This window comes from Bos indicus x Bos taurus, chromosome 20 (assembly GCF_003369695.1).
Source record: "Bos indicus x Bos taurus breed Angus x Brahman F1 hybrid chromosome 20, Bos_hybrid_MaternalHap_v2.0, whole genome shotgun sequence".
In the NCBI taxonomy this organism is placed as follows: domain Eukaryota; kingdom Metazoa; phylum Chordata; class Mammalia; order Artiodactyla; family Bovidae; genus Bos; species Bos indicus x Bos taurus.
Genome location: NC_040095.1, coordinates 70,747,794 through 70,761,533, shown reverse-complemented (window position 1 = coordinate 70,761,533; position 13,740 = coordinate 70,747,794). Strand labels below are relative to the sequence as shown.

The 13,740-nt window shown below is 61.1% G+C and overlaps 1 protein-coding gene across 1 annotated transcript in view; it reads right to left on the bottom strand.

Annotated features, from left to right (window-relative positions):
- SLC6A3 (solute carrier family 6 member 3) overlaps window positions 1-13,740 on the bottom strand; it is a 34,512-nt gene that overhangs the window by 19,239 nt on the left and 1,533 nt on the right. The window contains exons 2-6 of the mRNA XM_027520442.1: window positions 13,171-13,497; window positions 11,785-11,916; window positions 7,645-7,870; window positions 3,750-3,888; window positions 3,025-3,159 (exon numbers count right to left, since the gene is read on the bottom strand). Coding sequence (XP_027376243.1) covers window positions 3,025-3,159; window positions 3,750-3,888; window positions 7,645-7,870; window positions 11,785-11,916; window positions 13,171-13,456 — 918 coding nt within the window. The 5' untranslated portion in view covers window positions 13,457-13,497. The remainder of the gene's footprint in view (window positions 1-3,024; window positions 3,160-3,749; window positions 3,889-7,644; window positions 7,871-11,784; window positions 11,917-13,170; window positions 13,498-13,740) is intronic.

Sequence of the window (13,740 nt, the reverse complement as noted above, 5' to 3'; positions counted from 1 at the left end):
CCGTGGGGAGAGGTCCCTGTGGGGGCATGGCCAGCCTGGGGAGAGGCAGGGTCGTGGATTGGGCCCTCAGTGCCACAGGCTCTGAGGAACAGAGTCACACTTAAACTTGGCATCACTGTCAGTGAGCGAACGTCACCTCAGGGAGTAAACCTGAGGGGCCTGAGGAGAAGGGGGCTGCATCCTGGTGCAGGACCTGAGGTTACTTCATGGGCCCGTGCCCCGGGGAGAGCAGGCACCGTGACGGTGCTACAGGACATGGTGCCTCCGTTCCACACCCACCTCCCACCCCTCCTGCGGCAGCGTACGGCGAGCGCACGGGGAGCCCACCGCGGCACACGCAGAAAGGCCCATGGAGCCAGCGGTGGCTCCAAAGCTCTGCACTCGCTGGAGGTGGCACAGGCGCATCCCGGGCGGCTGACACATGACGAATGGGCCGTGCGGTCGACACTGGACCAAGGCGCTATTTCAGACTTCGGACACGACCTGCTCAGGTCAGGTGGTGCAGAGACCCCCCTACGACCTGGTGATGATGACGTGGGCGCCCCTGGGCCCTGCACAGCCTAGGGCGGCGATGAGGACAGCGGACACCCACCCTGGGGGAGCAGCCAGGCCCGCTGTGCGAAAAGTGGGGACGGGAGGGTCCTGGGGGCTGTTCCCAAAGTCCCCCAGCCTGAGATGAGGCCTGTGGGCCAGGTTCCCCAGCCGTGACTCCAGAGTCCCCAGCTGGGGGCACAGGGAAGCTGACCTGACCATGAGCCAGTGAGGGGGCTGGACACGGAGCCCTTACACCAGGACCAGGGGGGCTCAGTCCTTTGGGCAGCACTTCCAGAGGCTCTGGGTCACCCCAGCACTGAGGACAGGACGAGCAGGCGTTAGCTCGAGGCCTGGAGTGGCTGGGTGGGCAGGGGGTCCAGGTGCTGGTCGTTGGCCAGCAGGCTTCTGAAGGCAGGGGCTGGTGGCGTGGGGGGAGGGCGCTCCTGCCTCCTTGCAGTCCCAGGTCCTCTCAGTGGCCAGTGGTCACCCCAGAGCCTTTGCATGTGTGGGTCACTCACCCAGAGGCACCTCCCCGCCATCTGTCCAGGCCTCTGCTCACCGCTGCCCCAGGCCCCAGCCCGGGTCCTGCCCACAGCCCACCCTGAGACCCGCTGGGCAGCCTCTTGGGGCCGACCTAGACCGGCCCCCCATCCCAGGACAGCACAGTATCTGTCACAGCCCAGACCCCACCTGCCCGGCAAGGCGGCTCAAGAGCCGCAGATGAATGGCCAAGAGACTGGACCCCACCGAGGGCAGGGATGCTGACCTCAAAGAGGGTCCCTTCGTCCCCACGAAGACCTACAAACGGCCCAAATGGCCCTCAGGATGGAGTACCCTGCCGGTGATGGGAGGGACAGGAGCGGCTCTGCCCTCTGAGCTGGGGGCACAGGGGCCCAGCCTCTGGGCCCAAAGGCTCCCAGGAACCCAGCGGTTCCTGACTTTGTCCCTTCCTGCCCAAGCCGATGGGACGTTAGAGGAGGGGACACCCAGGGCACGCCTCACTGCCTGCCACCGACGCTTGTCATCCACCGTCCACAGTCTGCCTGTCTGCTACCTGCCATCCATCCACCTGAACTCTGCTGTCTCATCTGTCTGCCTAGCAACCTCTCCTGTGCCAACCTCTGGTCTCCACTTCCTTCTGCTTCACAGACACATCTGTTCACACGGTTGATAGCTGTTCTGCACATTCTTCCCCCTGACACCTGACTCTTCTCTGATTTCCGGGTCATGACCCACCTGGCCTTTGATGCCACAGCCACCTCCTCCCACCAGCACACCTCGCCCGCCACGGGCTTTCCTGAGGACGACACTCCGCTGACCCACCGGCGCCCGGGGCCTGGCTCTGCGGTGGGGCCCCGGGATCCCCACTGACCTCAGCTCCCCTAGCCATCCGTGTCCATCTCCCTTGGCTCCGTAGAGACACGTGTGTGGCTCTCACGGTCTCACGAGTCCTCCGTGAGCTGCCTGGCGGGCTCTACGGCTGCCCTCCCCTGTGCGCTGTGGGCCCGTGGCCATGGCGCCTTCCTCTCTCTGCTGCTCAGTGTCCGGCCTCTGCTCTGCAACTCCCCCTCCCCTGGGGCTCCTGGGGGCTCACAGCCTTGCCAACCTCCCCTTCTTCCACTTTGCTCCCATCGCCCACCCCTCTCCCCACTGTGGAACCTCCTCCTTCCCCATGAGTGCTGCCCCCGACTCACAGGCTGGCAGCGTCGGGGCCCCCACACCCCGGCCGGGACTGCTCCGCCCAGTGACCCAGCCTCCCTGGGCGGCTGCTGGGGCCCCATGTCTAGGCTGCTCCAGTGTGGTCCGCCTGGATTTCCAATGGCCCCTGCTCCCTCCAGTGACCACCCTCACCCCCGCTCTGCCTCCTTTTCCTCTCTCTCTTCCTCCCGCCCACCCCTCTTCCATTGCCCTGCCAAGTCCTGCTCTTTCAACCCAGGTGACGTCTCCCTTTGCTGAGGAACCTGCAGCCGGGCAGTGGACTTTGTCTGTCCACGAGATGGTCACATCACCACCTGTGTGGGCACCGGGGTGTCTGAATAAAAAGTCTGGCTCCCTGAGGTAGGCCTGGTTCATGCAAGCCAGCACCTCAGCCCAGCTCTGAGGATACGCTGTGGCCAGAGCTTGGGCTTCGGTCCAGCTGGGCGCCAACACCCTTGGGCACACTCTGGCGCCCCCACCCCCACCCTCAGGTGCTTGTCTGAGGACCCAGGAGGACTCCTCCAGGGAGTGGACGGCCCAGGTGAGGAGGTCGAGGGGCAGCTGCCCTGGCTTCTCCCTGCAGAGGCCAGGGCGACTCCTTCTCCTAATCCTCTTACCCTGGTCCCTTCAGACCCATGCTGTGCCCACATGGTCCCTTCTCACCTGGACAGTGAACTCTGCTGGGCAGGGCAGGTGACCCCACGTGAAGCGTTTCCTGCCCAAGATGCAGAGAGAACAACGGCCCGACCTGCCAGCCCCGGAGGATGGGCCGAGAGCGGAGGGCGCACTCACCGAGGCCTCGCAGAGCCGATGGAAGTCCACGCTCAGGTACGCTCTGATGCCGTCCACGGCCCCCGGGAGAGTGATGCCTCGCAGGAGCAGCGCAAAGAGGACCACGTACGGCATGGTGGCCGTGATCCACACGACCTGGGGAGAGCACGCGTCGCCCGACCGTACCAGCCGCTGTGGGCAGGGCTGGGCTCAGGGCCCCCTGATGGCTTGTGCTCAGACAGAGGGCCTTGGATTGGTAAGCCCAGTGTCCCGACGTCAGCTCGGCAAATGCCCCCCGGAGTGGGCCCGCCCAGCACCCTCTTTCCTGTACGTCTCCCCAGGGATTGAAGCAGGGCAGTCTGGCAGGGCAGGGGCCCTCTGTCTGCATTTGGGCCATGGCTGTAGGCTCCAGTGGCGGGACTTCCGGTGCGTGAGAGTCGAGCGATCTGCGTCTCACTGACTGTGCGGATGTGCACTGGGGGTCAGGTGTGACAGACGGGCCCCGGGTCACAGGCAAGGGCAGAGCCGCTGGGGGCCTCCGGGCGCTGGGGCGTGGCTGCGAGTGCCGGCCCGAGCGGGGGTGCGTCTGGGCCATCGTTGCTTCGGGCACCCAGACAGTGACCGAAACACCCTCATCAGCACATATTTTGCTGTGATTCCCCTTGTGCTGAAGCCACCCTCCTGACACCATTCCCCAACCCACCACGGCCCCGTCCACTCCCCAGATGGCGAGCCCTGCCCCTCACCTTCCCGGACGTCTTCACCCCCTTCCACAGGCTGAAGTAGAGCAGGACGATGACCAGCACCAGGCAGGAGGTGAGCTGCCAGCGGGGAGGGCCCAGGTCATCGATGCCCTGGCTCTCGTGGAGGTGCAGCACGCCGCGCCTGCAGAGGGAGGGGGTGGGTCCCGGGGGCTGCCTCTCCACCCGGCGGCTGGCTGGCCCAGAGACCTGCCCTCCCCTGCTAGGCTCGGCAGCACCTGGCCTGACGGCCTGGGGACCCCTGTCCCCCGCTCCAGGAAGGCCAGGCCCCCAGCCCTAGTGGAGACACAGGCCTACCCTCTCTGTGAAGAGAAACAGGGAAATCCACAGCTACAGTTTAGAATTCAACATGCCTTTCATAGCGGCGGACAGAACAAGGTGAGGATAAGGATGCAGGAGCAGACACAACCTAGCTGACACGTCCACCCATCAACGGCACGCATGCATGCATGCTAAGTCGCTTCAGTCGTGTCCAACTCTGTGTGACCCCATGGACAGCAGCCCACTAGGCTCCTCTGTCCATGGGATTCTCTAGGCAAAAATACTGGAGTGGGTTGCCATTTCCTTCTCCAACCCATCAACGGCAGGATACACATTCTTTTTAAGTGTATGTGGAACACACAGGGATAAACCGTACACTGGGCGATAAGACAAACGTCAGTGTATTTAGAAATAACGAAGTTTTAAAATATGTTAGTTCAGCAAGTCAGACTTAAGTTACACGTCAGTAACAGAAATACATCTAGAAAATCTCCCAATATTTCAAAACCAAAGAACAAACTTCTAAGCATCTCCTGTGAGTCAAAGAAGAAATCACAAGGCAGACAAGGGGATACTTTAGTGAAAATGAAAACATAATGTATCAAACATGAGGGAGGCAGTTAAAGTGGTCTCTTAGAGGCTAGTTTGTAGCTTTAAATATATAGCTTTCTAACCATTCAATCCTAAAGGATATCAGTCCTGAATATTCACTGGAAGGACTGATGCTGAAGCTGAAGCTCCAATAATTTGGCCACCTGATGTGAAGAGCTGACTCGCTGGAAAAGACCCTGATGCTGGGAAAGACTGAAGGCGGGAGGCGAAGGGGGCGACAGAGGATGAGCTGGTTGGATGGCATCACCGACCCAACTGACGTGAGTTTGAGCAAGCTCTGGGAGATGAAGGACAGGGAAGCCTGGCGCACTGCAGTCCATGGGGTTGCAAAGTGTTGGACACGACTGAGCTACTGAACAGCAACAAATGTATATTAGAAAGTAGGTGAAGTTGGTTTTAAATTTAAGCGTTTATGGAGTTGGAGTTACATGGGCTTATTTTGGGGTTTCTGAAGTCTGCTTGCACTTCGTAGGACTTACAGCTTTACAACTTCGTGATTGTATTAATAGCTATCTTGGCCTTAATGGGAGCCCATCTGGCTTTATACAGTGAGTTTACATTCCAGAAAACCTTTTCAGACCTGACAGTCACTGGAGCTTGTCTCAGGGAAACTCAGTCTTCACTGCCAGTGGAATCACCTGGGGGTGTTCTTGGCACAGTTTAATAATTGATTGTGTCGTTAACGATCTTTGACTGCGTTGTAAACCTTCAAAGGCCGCGCCTCTGTCCTGGGGTCACCTCCAGATACGGTTGGACATCTGCTCCTGCTGACAGTCCTTCCCAGGGAGGGGCGGGCAGCCTTCCATCTCAAGCCTTCTCTTCCAGATGGGAGTTCCAAGCAGACTGCCCTGGTCAGCTCTTTTTTTAAAAATCCATTTATCACATATATTCTTTCCTTTTAGCATTCTTAATAATAAATCACTGACTGGTCAGTTTTTCCCCCTCTATTTTTCTTATCTGAAAATCCTTAAGATAAATCAAGTTTTTCCAGACCTCCCAAACAAAATGTGAAAGTGAAGAAAGTGTTAGTCACTCAGTCATGTCCGACTCTTTGCAACACCATGGACATAGCCCTCTGGGCTCCTCTGTCCGTGGAGTTCTCCAGCAAGAATACTAGAGTGGGTAGCCATGCCCTTCTGCTCCGTGTCCCCAGATGGCCTCACCTGGCACATTCCACATCTCTGACAGCTTTCTGAACGTTCTAAATGGCACCAAAATCCACCTTAGAACTGTAGAAAACAACCCGGCTTGGAAACTTAGCCGCGGTTTTGTTGGTGAAATGACAAACCCAGGTCTAGGGAGAGCCGTCTCCAGACACCTGTGAGTGGTGGGATGGGGGGCGCTGGGGGCGCCCCAGGGACGTGCCTGTCGCCACGTCTGCTCTCCCCTTCCTGGTGCAGGGCCCCCTCCCTCTCTCCTTCTGGTCCCTTCTCTCCCATCACAGGCTAACACTGAGGTCAAGGCTGGACCGGGTCAGGGCTCAGCGGGACCGCGGGGGAGCACGCGTGGAGCCCAGGCCTTGCCCTGTGGGTGAGAAGCTCCTAAGTTTGGGACCCGCGGCAATGAGCCGGCCAAGGGCAAGCTGCTCAGGGGGCGGAGCGACTGACGAAAGCTCTGCCATCCTTTCCTGGATGAATCTACCGCCTCTTGCTTGCTTGTAGCTCTGAGTCCTGACCACACACTCAGGTGACAGGGTACTGGGTCTGCGTTTCCCACGGGGATGCCCGCCCTGGCGTCTCTCAGGCGGATCTGATGGGGCCGACCCCAAGTGGACTGCCGTTTCCAGCCCTGCTCTGAAACCCACTGGCCGCTGCTGAGAGCTCCCGAGACCAGGCCCTCACCTCCCTGTTTTGGAGCCCCCTCCTCCAAGCAGGCAGGCATTCAGTAGCCCTTTGACCTCCCCATCACAGACACCCCTCCCCTCCTTCCAGACGCCTTCACCCGCTAATTCCAAACTACCAAAAGGAGTCTCTTATGAAAAACTAAACAGGTCCCACCGCACACCAGCTGCGTGCTAGCCACGCTGTTCCTGGAAACTCCTGAGGAAGGCCCTGGTCCCCTCTGGCAGCCCCACATCGCCCCCCACCTAAACCCTTGGCACTGTGTCCCTGCCCATCGCTGTGGCCTTCTGCAGCGGCCGGTCCTAGAGACACGTTCCCTACGTGGGGCCCCCAGAGCTGAGCACGAGACCCCAACTATCTGGACACACAACCTCAGACCCTAGACGCCCGCAGGTTCTGTGGACTCGCTGTCCCCTGGGCGGGGTCGTTGCGACACCCACACGACAGATGCTCACGGCTCCCGAGGGCTCGGTCCCACCCTGCACACCTGGGGTCTCACCCAGCTCCGCTGACTCTGTGGGACAGGGCCCACCCCTCAAGGACCACCCCGGGCCGCCGGCTGCTGATAAAAGGCGTCCTCTGGAAGCCCCTCTGCCAGCCGGGCAGCGGCTCTGCTCACACCCCCGGACGTGTGATCACCTCCTCCGGGACCGACTTTGTGACTTTCACAGTGCGATGGCCTTCGTGTTTATGCTCATGGTTTCCTACCTCAAAGCAAGTGTTGAAACTGTGCCCACCTGCGATTAAAACCGGAATTATATTTTGGGCTGAGGTTCAGTCTTCTACATTGTCGGTGGACTCATTTCCACCCAGAAACACAGCAGACTGTGCCCAACCAGGATTTTCCCAAAGGAAGATCGCAGCCACCGGGAACTCCAGGAGTCCGCGGCAGGCGCTGCGAATGCGCTTCTCAAGAGAAGTGGCCTCTGTCAGGACGTGGGGAAGGGCAGCTGACCCGGGGTTGGGGGGGCCTGTCCAGTTCCCCTTCCTGCGAGGTCTCCCCCCAGGAGCAGAGCTGAGCTGCTGGAGGTGGGGTCAGAAAAAGGCCCCTCGAGAGCCCTGGGAAGCGGGACGAGACACAGCCCAGGGGCAGCACAGGCCGGCGGGTGACCCGGGCCGGCGCCCTCCCCTCGCACGGACGTTGGCCCCGAGGAGACCCCACTCACTCGAAGTACTCAGCGGCGGGCGTGGTCCTCGAGGTGCCGTTGGGGCCCGAGCTGGCGTTGGGGGCGCGGGCGTCCGAGCAGCGGGGGCTGTTCCAGGAGTGGTTGCAGTGCGTCCAGGGCAGTTCGGTGGTGAAGGAGGAGAGCAGGTAGTGCAGCGCCCAGGCGATGATGACGTTGTAGAAGAAGCCGATGTACAGCGAGATGAGGATGGCCGTGTAGCCCACGCCTGGGGAGAGCGTGCCCGTCAGTGTCGCCCCGCCCCGCCCCCCACGGGATGCAGCTGCCCCGGGGCTTCCTGAAACCAGGCAGCGCCTCTAAGCACGTCAGGAGACGAGGGAGAGGGTGGGTCCCGCCGTCACTGAGGAGGGGCCACCCCCTCCCAGCACCATCCAAAGCCTACCAGACCTGCACGGCCAGTCAGGGACACCCCAATACAACCAGGTCACGTGCAGACACGTGGAGGAACCGAGGGCCACCTTGGCTGCCCACCACCACTCACAGCCAGTCAGGGTCACCCAGGCTCGCAAAAAGTCACCTAGGACCACCCTGGGTCACCAGGGCAATTTGACCCAGGGGTATCCAGGGCCACCAGCCAAATAAAACCATCAGAAAAATTCACCACCACCCAGGGCCATCTAGGAAGACCCAAGGATACAAAACACCAAGTCAACGAAGGCCACCCAAAGCCACTCAGGGTCACCCAAGGACATCCCAGGCCACCCTGCCAATAGGGCCCTGAAGGCTGTCCAGGGTCACCCAGGAATACTCCGTGTCTCCCAGAGCCAAACAGGACCACTAACAGTCATGAAAGGATGGCCAGGATCTCCATGGTCGCCCCCAGCCTCCCGGGCTCATCCAGGACCAGCCAGGCCTCCAAGACAAGCCCCACCTAGCTGGGCTGCCTACAGCCACCTAAGGCCACTCATGGCCACCTCACTAACCATCCCTCCCCCAGCCCAGCCAGGGCAGACAGAGGCATCTGGGTCCACCCAACATCACCCAGGACCATGCTTGACCACGCAGAGCCCCCTGGGCCTGTCAGAGTGCCCTGTGCAGGGTCACAGGACCTGGAATTTGGGAGAGCCACTGAGGGGCTCCTGACCGCTGGGGCAGAACGGAGAGCCACGCAGTCTTTGGCGCCATGCCACCCTGACCATGGTGGACGGCTGGTGTGCAGTAAGGCCTCTGTCCTGTTCGGTGCTGGACAAGCACTGCTGCGTTCCGCTACTGTGGTTAAGTTTACCCAGCTCCACACAGACTTCCCTCATTTCCACATCCTTTCCTGGTTTTGCTGCTGGGACTGGCTTGGGCATCAATATGCTGGAAGCTCGTGGGCACCGGTCCGGTCCTGCCTGCCTGTGGCCAGGAGGAGCTTGTCTTCACGGTGACTTTTGCAGGGAGCGCGTTGGCTTGTTTTTTGTGGGTCTGGCCCTCCTTGTTTGTTGTTGTTCAATTATTAAGTCATGTCTGACTCTCTCAGACCCCACGGTTGAGCACGCCCGGCTCCTCTGTCCTTCACCATCTCCCAGAGTTTGCTCAGGTTCATGTCCATGGAGTCGGTGATGCCATCCAACCATCTCTGCTTCCCCCTTCTCCTCCTGTCCTCAATCTTTCCCAGCATCAGGGTCTTTTCCAATGAGTTGGCCCTTCACATCAGGTGGCCAAAGTACCGGAGCTTCAGCTTTAGCATTAGTCCTTCCAATGAATATTCAGGACTGATTTCCTTTAGGATGGACTGGTTTGATCTCCTTCCTGTCCAAGGGTCTCTCAAGCATCAATTCTTTGGTGCTCAGCTTTCTTTATGGTCCAACTCTTACATCCGTACATGACTACTGGGAAAGCCATAGCTTTGACTATAGGGACTTTTTAGGCAAAGTGATCTCATTGCTTTTCAATAAGCTGTCTTGGTTTGTCATAGGTTTTCTGACCCTTAGGAGAAGCTATTTTCCTGCTCAGGACACTTCATTAAAACTCTCTTCCTACCCTGAAAGCAGATAGAGAGTGACTCCAGGTTACTTACGCGCAGACATTAAACAGCTCTAGTATCAGGAATGATTCCCCTGGTGGTTCAGCGGTAAAGAATCTGCCTGCAATGCAGGAGCCACAGGAGACTTGGGTTTCGTCCCTGGGTCAGGAAGATCTCCTGGAGAAGGAAATGGAAGCCCACTCCAGTGTTCTTGACGGGAAAATCCCGCGGACAGGGGAGCCTGGCAGGCTATATACAGTCCTTGGGGGCACAGAGTCAGACACGACTGCAGTGACTCAGCACATGGCACAGACAGGTCCTGGAACACGGCCCTTCTTGGAAGACATGCTCAGCAGCAGGAAGGCCTCCTCTGGGGTGGACCCCGTCCTTGGGGAATAACTCCTCACTGCACGTCTGTCCCCTGCGCTCCTCGGGAGAAGCTGGCTCACGGTGGACTCGTCCGGCAGCCGCAGAGTCGGGCAGCCGTGGCTTCCGAGTGCCTCTCATAAGCTTCCTGGCCATGAACTGGCTGTGGGTGGCTGCTGGAAATCTCTGGAAGGTGACAACTCTGTACACCAAATCCTCCGCTTGTGGCTTGGGGAACTCAGAGCCGCCTTTGACCAAACGCCAGAGCAGATCCAGCCCCGTGTCCCAGGGAGAGAGGCCTGAGCCTCTAGTCCTTCTGACCCCAGGGCTGCGTGCACAGCCAGCCCCCAGGCGGGCCAGGTTGCTCACGGTCACAGCAGAGTGACGAGGGCTCCTGGGGCTGACGCGGCTCGCAGGGGACGTGGGCTTTGCCCCCAGCAGCAGCACAGCTGCCCGGAGGCAGAAGGGCGGCAGATAGGGAAACAGAAGGCAGATCGATAGACGCGGTAAGTCAGGTAGGCAGGCGGATGATAGACGGCTGATACGTGACAGCCAGACAGGTGACAGACAGATGACAGGCAGACCCGTGGATAGAGTGATGGATGGGCACACAGGTGGGAGACAGACAGCGCTATGGGTTGGACTGTGGCCTCCAAAACCCATTTGTCGAAGTTTTAGTAATCCCCAGTATTTCAGAATGTGATCTTACTGAAGGCAGAGTCTTTACAGAGGAAAATCAAGTCAGGGTGGGCCCTAGTTCACTGCGACTGATGTCCCCATAAAAAGGGAAGCCTGGATGAAGAGATACCCATGAAGACGCAGGGAGAAGACGGCCCCCCACGACCCCAGGAGCGAGGCTGGGAGCAGGCCTGCCCCTCCCCCCGGCCTCAGAAGGAACCAACCAGCACCCTTGAGTTCAGACCTTGGAACTTCGACACAACAAACATCTGTTATTTAAGCCACTCTGTTTGTGGCGCTCTGTATGACAGCCCCAGCAAACTAACCTAGATGACAGACAGTAGACCACAGAACTAGGGACAGGAGGCTGTTATCTTTTCTACCGTGTTAGCACTTTGACGAAACACCACCACCCAGGAACTGCAGGCTGCGAGCAAGGACACACACTCGCAAACCCTCGGTCATGACAGGTCTTTAGAGCAGGACCGGCATTAAAAGGGTGTGTTCAAGGGCCCAGACACCCAGCAAAGCAGCACAGAATACACACCGCTGGGGCTGACCTGCTGTGCAATCACCCCAGCCGTGGCCCGCCCCCGCCACGGCCCTGGCCCACGCCCCTACCCCATGCCCCGCCCTGGTCCACACTCTGCCCTAGTCCACACCCCTACCCCACGCCCCGCCCCCGTCACGCCCCTACCCCATATCCTGCCCCCGCCCCCGCGGCCTACGCCCCGCCCTGGTCCACGCTCTGCCCTAGTCCACGCCCCTACCCCACGCCCCGCCCCCGTCACGCCCCTACCCCATGTCCGGCCCCCAGCCCCCGCCACGCCCCCGCCTCGCCCCCTCCCTGGCCACACCATGCCCCCGCCCCGCCCCGCCCCGCCCCAGCCCCGTCCCTACCCCATGTCCCGCCCCTGCTCCACGCCCCACGCCGGCCCACACCCCGCCCTGGTCCACATCCCACCCCGCCCCACGCCCCGCCCCGGTCCACACCCTGGCCCACACCCCGCCCCGCCCTAGCCCACGCCCCTGCCCTCCGCCCCGGCCCACGCCCCACCCCTCCCCATGCCAGCCAACCCCGGACCCTGGCCCACACTCTGCCAGGCACGTGGGGCGTCCCCGCCCGTTACCTCTCAGGATGGGGCAGATCTTCCAGACGCCTGCAGCCCCCTCTCTGTTGAACTGCCCGAGGGCCAGCTCCATGTAGAACAGCGGCACGCCGGCGACGACCATGAAGAACAGGTAGGGGACCAGGAAGGCGCCTGGGGACGCGACAGCACACTCAGCCTGGACCCGAGGACGCGCCAGCCCGGCGTCATCCCAGCAAGCGCGCCGCCGTCCGCGTGCGTCCGGGCACGACCGCTGTAACCCTTCTTCGAAGCTCCCCGCAGGCTGGGGGCTGGGCCTCCTGCGTCTGTGCCCGGCTCCCGCTGTCACCGCACCCTGACACACCCCTCTGGGGACCGCGGTCACCCCCTGTCCGCAGGTACGCGCAGGCCCCGAGAGCAGAGCGGACCAGCCCAGCCCGGGGCGGCTCTGCTCCTCACTGCTGTCTGCTCTCCGCCTGCCCAGCCCTGGGTCCCCTCTCTCTCCTCCATGCGGATGTCTGTCCTCGTGAGCCGTGCATCCTTGGGGTCCAAGGCAGCCTGGCCCCCAGGACGCCAGCCTGCCTCCGTCGGGGCTGCAGCAGAGCTCTCTGCTGGCAGGTGCCGCCCCCGGCTGGGGTCTCTCCAGGCTACGGCACTGAGCACAGAGATCGGGGCCCCACCAGCTCAGCCGTCTTCAGCCGATTCGCTCTGCCTCATGGGAGGTTGGTTCTGCCATGGCTCTTCCGGTGTTTTGCCGGCGGGGGAGGCAGGGAGACCCCACAGGGCTGCCTGTCTTGGGTCGACTTCTGTACCTGCTCAGAAATGCCCAGCTGCTCATGGGCAGGCCCTCCCCAAGGAAGTTTCCCGAAGCCCCGAATGCGGGGCATGGAGTGACCCCGATGGGGTGGCAGCGTCTAGGAGACTCACAGGAAACGAGCACCAATCTAACTGGCTTCTCAACTTGGACTCTGGGGGGGTGACCTGGGCCCATTTCTTAGTTTTCTGCCTTGAATGCAGATGGAGCAGTTCTAGGGCTGGCTGTGCAGGGGAGGCGGGGCCGGGGAGGGGCGGAGACACATTCCCTGGACATCCTGGGGCTCCAAGCACAGGGGCTGCCGCACACTTTGTGAGCACTGGGCAGGCTGGTCAAAGAAGCCGTTCTCCAGGCCTTGGAGAATTTTCTTTTCCAAAGTGAAGGCCACTTTGGGAAGCAGAAGGCAGAGTCACGGTGCCTCCAGCCACGCCCCTGCTTTCCTGGCCTCGGCGTCCTCCCGGACAGAACCAGCAGGGGAGGAGACCATTCTGAGTGCTACCACGCAAGGTTCCGGGACGTCCATGCGCTCCGCTCCGCCGCGTCCCCCCGGAGCCCGGCCTCCAGCGCCCTCGGGGCCCCAGGCAGGAGGGCAGAAGGCAGGGGGACAGACTCACCCCCGCCGTTTTTGTAGCACAGGTATGGGAACCGCCAGACGTTGGCCAGGTCCACGGCGAAGCCGATCACGGAGAGGAGGAAGTCGGCCTTCTTGCTCCAGGTCTCCCGATCCTGGGCCTCCGTGGGGCTCTGCGGGGGGTTGAGGAGGGTGGAGTTCGTGAGCTGCACCCCGTTTTGCTCCTTGACCAGGACGAGTTCCACCGCCTTCGGGCCCATGGCATTGGCCTCCTTGGCCGGAGCCACCACGGAAGACATGTGGGCCACAGAGCACCTGCCCTCACTCATGGCCTCCTGGACTCAGGAACCTGTACTTCCGCCCTCTGGGTCTTCAGCCAGCATGAAAGATAAACACACACAGGGATGCACAGGTTTAGCAGCCAGAAGTGTGGTGCACCGGGCAGCGTGGGCAGGGAGGGGTGGCTTTCCAGACGTTTCTGTGGGGGCAGAACACAAGCTGTCCCAGCACCTAAGGAGACAGAGCTGGGATGAGCAGATGACCTGCGCTCCTCGTGGGGCTGGGAGACAGGCCATGGGGACCTCAGGCCCCTGCCCTGCTCCCCCTCCCCTAG